The sequence below is a fragment of the Chrysochloris asiatica genome, unplaced genomic scaffold, assembly GCF_000296735.1.
Source record: "Chrysochloris asiatica unplaced genomic scaffold, ChrAsi1.0 scaffold00215, whole genome shotgun sequence".
In the NCBI taxonomy this organism is placed as follows: Eukaryota; Metazoa; Chordata; class Mammalia; order Afrosoricida; family Chrysochloridae; genus Chrysochloris; species Chrysochloris asiatica.
The window spans coordinates 3,060,147-3,066,523 of record NW_006408733.1 but is presented as its reverse complement, the minus strand read 5'-3'; the positions used below and the strand labels follow the sequence as shown (position 1 = coordinate 3,066,523).

Here is a 6,377-nt window from a genome sequence, read left to right as displayed (position 1 = left end):
ACTCAGTGATCCTTTATCTCTAAATGAAAGGCCACGCCCCTTGTACACAATTAAACTTTTTATAAAAAGACAAATATACATATTTACATACACATACATGTGCTGACACATGACTTAGTGGTTAGATGGTGTTTCCAATTTTAAGTCACACCAAAGTGCTCACCCTTCCCTCCCTGGGCCTGCTGAGGGCTGTGGTGAGGGTGCTGGGCAAGGCACTATATAAATAAATGCGTGGACCAAGAGCCTGGAGAACGTTAGTGTACACCTCTGAGCAAAAATGTGGCAAGTTCCACAAGAAAAAAGTGCCATGGTTTCTTCCCAAGCCCCTCAGCCTGAGGACAGAGCAGGGCAGAGCTTCTCTGAGGCTGAGGGAACATGGTCCTGAAGGACTCCATTTTTCCTTCACATTTCATTGACTATGGAACAGTCCCCAAGGTTATGCTGGGTAAGGCAGGTCTTTGGGAACAGGAGTCGCTTAGTGCAATTGTCTTTTAGTGCAGAACCAGCCCGAGGGCTGGCGCTATGCTCTTCTTGAGGTCACTGGTCTTGGCTCTCAGGCCAGCTCAACCCTCTGTAGGTAACTGGGCTCAGAGGGAAAAGCTAAATAAAGGTTGACTCTTGGTTGAGTGAATCCTTCACTTGACACACAAATCTCAGAACCCCATCTTCCTGGGAGACAAGTCCAGCTTTACTCCAAAAGGCAAGCCCAGGCTGCAGGAGGCCTGCTGACTCAAGGAGGGAGAACCCATCTCTGCTAGGCAGTGGAGTCACACTTTGTCGTGTCAATGGGGCCCACAGGAGTCCTGCTTCTCTGTACCACAGCCACCATGATGCCAGCTGTTTATGGTGCACACGGAATGGCCTGGATAGAGGGTAGCCTGGCTGGGAGCAGCAGGCTGTCCAACCAGGTAGAGTCCATGGTCTTCAGATCTGTGAAGACGCGGTGTAGGCTCAGCCCAACATCCCCTGTAAGTGTCAGGAAGGTTGGGGGTTAAGAACTAAAGGTGTATGCCTCACAACCCCAGCCCAATCCCTAAGGACATGGACACAGAGTCTGCTGTCTGCCCCACCGCAGCAAGCATCCACTCATCTTTAGGCTAACCTTAAGGGCAGGGAAGCAATAGTGAATTCTCAAGTTGTCTGCACCCCAGATGAGTTTTATCAAGGAGGAGGCTTGGCCTCTGCTACTCCCTGGCCCTGTCCCCATGCCATCCCCACCCTCGCATTGCTCTCCAAGCAGCCATAAGGATCCGGGACTTCTTACCCCCGGCACTGTCAACTTCAGGCTCCTTGCAGCTTAAGTCTCCATAGACAGAGGTGGGCTGGACCCCAGGCTCGTTGAGCAGGTACCCCTTCCCATCCACACTTGTTGGCTGCCATTCCGACTGCTCCAAGAGCTGGGGACAGAAGAGCAAGATGCCATCATCAGCACACTCACCCTGCACTAGCTGTGCCCGCCTTAGCCAAAGCTTCTCAGTCAAGATCACACTCTCAGCCATGTTCACATGCTCAGATAGATGCAGAACTGAAGAGCAGTTAGGACTAGGGCCTGGGATGTGGGGGCAGAAACACAAGGCATTTCAACTGTGTCAGAACACACCAACTGGGAATGTGGCATGAAGCACTGGCTAGCAGAGTCAAACAAGAAAAGATGACTCAAAAGCCAGAGATAAAAGAATATTCCCTTGTCTTGGTTTTCTGTGTTGATGGAAATGAGCCAGGCAAAAACTTTTTTGCTTTATATTCACTTATAAAACTAAAAACAGAAAAAGAAAGAAACTGCAAGATAATTTCCTTTTTTAAAAAATAGAAAAACAAAATGCTGCTGAATTACAGATTTCAAAGGCCAATTATTAAAACCTGATGTGCATTTCCCGAACTAGCAGGACTGGGGCATGTTGGGGCAGCGGACACTAGCCAGGGACCCAGTGCTGGTGCTGGCTGACTCAGAGTTTGTCTGTGGCCCCAAGGCTGGCTTCAGGACAGCCTGTCAGAGACCATGATATCTTTCCCACCAGCCAAGGGAGGCAGTGGTTCCCAGCCACATGAACATGACACGTGGGGACTATGCACACAGCCAATCCTCAGCAGCAGCTCCTGTCTTCCAATCAGGAAGCTCTCTCCTCAATGAAAGACAGTCACTTCAGAAGGGTGGCCAGGTAGGAAGGGGTTTTACCTTCATGATGTCATCAGGTATTTTCCCCTCCTCATCCTCATCTGTTGCAGCTGTGTGTGAGGAAGAGCAGAGATTGGCAGCTGTCAGCCATAATGGCTTTGCAATTCCAGTCCCACTAGGGCCCCCAGCCCCTCCACATGTGTGCACATACACTGGCCTCCCAGCAGATATCTGGTTTGCCGTAGATATTACAGAACAGGACACTGGCCTTTCCAACTCTGAAGCCACACCTCTTCCCACTCCCTCACTTCCTTCCTCATCCTCACAGACTGGACTGCAGAGGAGGCGGGAGAGCCAGTAGTCCCAATAAACCATGGCCAAGTCCGCTAAGCTTCTGGGTACCCCTGTGGCTTGCTTCATTCCCATGAGGGTAGGGATGGGCAATGCCCAGCTGATATGCTCAGTGTCAGGGGAGGTTTGAACATCTTTCCCCACTCAAGAAACCCCTCTCAGGGCCCAAAGTCAAACAGGCAGGCCAGGTACCAGGAGCACAAACCTTCAGAGGTTGAGGGCATGGGCGACACCTGGAAGTTGTAAAGGTCACTGGTACTGTCAGGCACAATATCCACGGGGATGCGCCAGTCCGGGAGAGTGCTACTAACGACACACGGTGGCAGCTCTGGGGGACAGAAGCCACAAGTCAGGGATGAGTGTTTTCTGAGTTTGCAAGACACCAGCATAGCCCATCCTGAAGCCGATCCTAACAGGCTACCCCGCCACCACCACAGTGCCTCCTGAACCCAAGAAAAAGAGTCACCCCACCAGCCTTGAGGGTCCATGCCAGAGGCCCTACTACACCTCACCTGGACTGAGGGCCCGGTCCACCTCTAAGTCCTGCCCTAAGTAGCTGGGAGCTGTGTAGCTGCTGTGGTCGTCCGGCAGGGTGGAGCTGCTGAGCCCATCAGAGAAGGTATCAGGGCTGGAATCCCCACACGACTGCAGAGGGAGAAAGCTGCTTAGGCCCAGACCTATTATGGTACTTCCTCCATGACCCATCCTGACCCACAGGGGAACCATAGGCCCAGCTGCTGAGAACCAGGCTTACCTTGCTCTTGGCCTTGCTCTTAGCATCTCGGCTTGTCTTGGACTTTCTCTCTGCGGGGCAAACAGGCTGTCAGCCCCCGCTGGCCCTCTTCCTCCTTCATCCCTCCCTGAGGGCTCCCTGTAGACCCGGAGCCCCTGGATACCTTTCCTCTGGTTCTTGGTGAGGGGTGGGAGCATCCGGTACACCCGTACAGCTGAGTTGCCCTTGTTCCTGCTCTGGCCCTTCACCTCCTCGATGTCTGGTAATGAGTTCATGGCACAGCGGAAGTTGGCCTTCCATGTCTTGGGATCTGTCTCCTTTTCCCCTGCTTTGTATCGGCCTAGATGGCAGGAAAGCAAAGAGGACAGTCAGTACCATGGTGCCTAGCAGGAGGAAGGCAAGACACACACGCTGGTCAGGCCAGCTGGTATTCTTGGTGACATTCTGCAGACCTTGGGCTCCTGCTGTTGTTGTTGGTAAAAGCCATTCAGTCACTTCTGACTCATAGTGACCCTGTAAAGGGTTTCCAAGGAGTGGCTGGTGGGTTTGAACCACCGACTGTAAGGTTAGCAGCCCAGTGTTTATCCTACAGCAGCACATCATAGGCTTCTCAAATGGCCAGGCTTGGCTCAAGTCTATCCAGCAAGCCTCAATGAAGAGTCCAGTCAGAACCCTTATCCCCAAAGCTTCTTTGTCCTGGACCATGCCCAGTCTCCATGCTTGACAGTCAGTAGCCAGAGGATAGCGACTAGGGCCTTTCTGATATTTCCAGACATGAGAGGGGCCACAGTGAGCAACAGAGTTATTGATAGGTCTGAGATGGGCCAAGGAAGAAAGGAAGCCAGTAGACAGACCAATGACCCTGATCAATTTCAAGAAAAAGGAAAGTCTAGATCTTTGCCAGTGTCCTGGCTTGCAGCTGCTTTTGTCCGGTTAGACTTTCATTCAGTCATCAACTTGTTTTAGTTGCTCTGTCTTAGATGTTGACCTCAGAAGTCTGGTGGGTCCACTCTCTCCCCAGAAATACAGGTCTACTCCCACCCACACAAACACAATTCTGCACAGTCTCAGGGAGCTCAGGGAGCTCTGTTATCTCCTGCCCAACTGCTCCCAGGCTGAGTCCGGCATACACACCTGTGTGAATGGCCCAGCTCCTGAACAGACAGGCGTCCTTGTTGATGTCCCAGCCATGCTTGGCAGCATGCTTCCACGGGATCTGGAAGATCATCTCCTCCTGGACAGCACACACACAGGCTGCCATCAGCTCTCAGCCACCACAAGTCTAGAGACCACAACCTTTGCATCTGAGTCTGCCCAGCGCCCCCAGGTCTGGTGAAAGGCTAACTTCCTCTTTTCACCCTGCCATCTGGTTTGGCTTCTCTATCTAGCACTCTAGATCTCTCAGGAGGGACTTTAGAATCCAGCCTCTGAGATGGCACCATCAGCAAAGACCTCCCTCTGCTTAGTACAGGCATGCTGGGAGCCACAGAGCACCCTCCCCTATAGTCCTGGTTTGGAAGTTATGAATGCTTCTGTCAGCATTAACATGGAAAGACGCTGGTGAGAATTTCCATCCCAAGGGGCTGCTCAGTACACCTGGGCCAAATGGCTCCTATACAGTGGATCCTGGCTGTACCTCTAAGGGAGTCCCTGGGCCAGACTTGGATGCTAACTACTTATCTATGTGATCCTGACATTGTCTTTGCCCATCACAATTTTTTGTGAAATTAGAAAAAAATCTGTGTAAAAACAAAACCAAAAAAAATTTAAGTATAAAATCATCTGTGACATGGAGACATAGTGACCAAAATAAAGACTATGGTCTCATTGTTATCATTTTTTGTTGTTATGTGCTGTCTAGTGGGTTCCGACTCATAGCAACCCTGTATAGGGTTTCCAAGGAGAGGCTTGTGAGCCTGAACCACCACTGGTAGTTAATAGTGTGGATTTCTGAGTCAGACTGCTCAAGTTCAAATCTTGGCTTTATCATCTTATGTGTGATCTGTTATCTATCTCTCAATGCCTCAGTTTCCTATCTGAAAATAGGGATATTAATAGGCCCTACCTCACAAGACTATTATTCTTAAGGATTAAATGGCATCGAGTAACATACTAACACAGTAGCAGGCACCTAGTGAGTATTTAGTGATGGTTGTTATTGTTGTTAAGTGCCATCGAGTCGATTCTGACCCATAGTGACCCCGTATAGGGTTTCCAAGGAGCAGCTGGTGAGCTTGAACCGCCAACTTAGAAGGCCAGCGCATTAACCTGCAGTGACACACCAGGACTCCAGTGATGCTTAGCTAGCATTATGCACACTATTACTACTACCAAATGTGCAGGGGCTCCGCTGCCCTAAGTGCTTTAGCTATCATGTCTTAGGTCAGGGCAACTAAAGCAAGGGTCATTCCTGGGACTCCTGTAAGCTACCCCCACCTTTCTGTCAAGCAGTGGCCACCTCTCTGTCTCCTAACTGCCCAGATTGGGGCCCTATAAAATGCTGTGTGTGTGCGAACCTGAGTGTACATGTCTCCTTCAGGAAAGGCCAGCTCTGCAGATGCTGAGTGGCTCTTGCTGCTGGAGACTCTAAGTGCCTTTAGATGGGTGCCCTCAAAAGTCCATACCTCAAAAAGTAGGAAGGCAGGAGTCTGCCAAATGGGGCCCAGGGCTGGACTTTGTACACCCTCTCTGCAAGTGTGACCCACTGGGAAACACATCTGCCTGTCTCCTCATCACTTCCCTTTTTGAACTGCAGCTGAAGCTTTGATCCCCAAAGAACATGGATTAAAACAGTGGTGGAAAAAATCCCATTAGTTACACTCACTTTATTAATCCAGATCAGCCCTGGGATTTGGTTGGAATTAATCTGCATTTCTAGCCAGGGTCTCATGCGCATCCGAGTGATGGGCATATTGGCTGCAAAGAAAAGACAGCAAGCTCTGGTTTGTAATTTGTTCAACAGTCCCTGAGCGTTACCCTGCCCCACACTCTGAGCCCTCTGACTGGGTATTACAACCATCAGGGTGGGGGGACCTGCACTAGAATAAACTGCAAAAAGAACTTCGACTCCTTCTTTCATTCCCTTCCAGTCAGTTCCGGAAGGAAACATGCTCATGAATGATGCCTTTAGCCTTCGCGTGCAAAAAAGTTGCAAAATATACAGATATTTTAAGTACC

The 6,377-nt window shown here is 50.4% G+C and overlaps 1 protein-coding gene across 1 annotated transcript; it reads right to left on the bottom strand.

Moving 5' to 3' along the window:
- Positions 1-841: 841 nt before the first annotated feature.
- Positions 842-6,111, bottom strand: IRF1 (interferon regulatory factor 1). The gene is made up of 9 exons (XM_006872922.1): positions 6,025-6,111; positions 4,335-4,434; positions 3,364-3,540; positions 3,222-3,271; positions 2,980-3,112; positions 2,673-2,795; positions 2,177-2,226; positions 1,265-1,397; positions 842-966 (listed from the first exon to the last, which is right to left on the bottom strand). Exons 1-9 carry the CDS (start codon positions 6,109-6,111, stop codon positions 842-844), a joined length of 978 nt encoding a protein of 325 aa, XP_006872984.1.
- Between the last annotated feature and the right edge of the window lie 266 nt (positions 6,112-6,377).

Excerpts from the sequence above, each read along its gene's own strand:
- IRF1 (XM_006872922.1), bottom strand. The coding sequence starts at position 6,111 with ATGCCCATCACTCGGATGCGCATGAGACCCTGGCTAGAAATGCAGATT. Across the intron at positions 1,398-2,176 it reads TACCTGATGACATCATGAAG|CTCTTGGAGCAGTCGGAATG; the intron begins GTAAAACCCCTT and ends TTCTGTCCCCAG. Across the intron at positions 967-1,264 it reads TGAAGTTGACAGTGCCGGGG|GGGATGTTGGGCTGAGCCTA; the intron begins GTAAGAAGTCCC and ends TGACACTTACAG.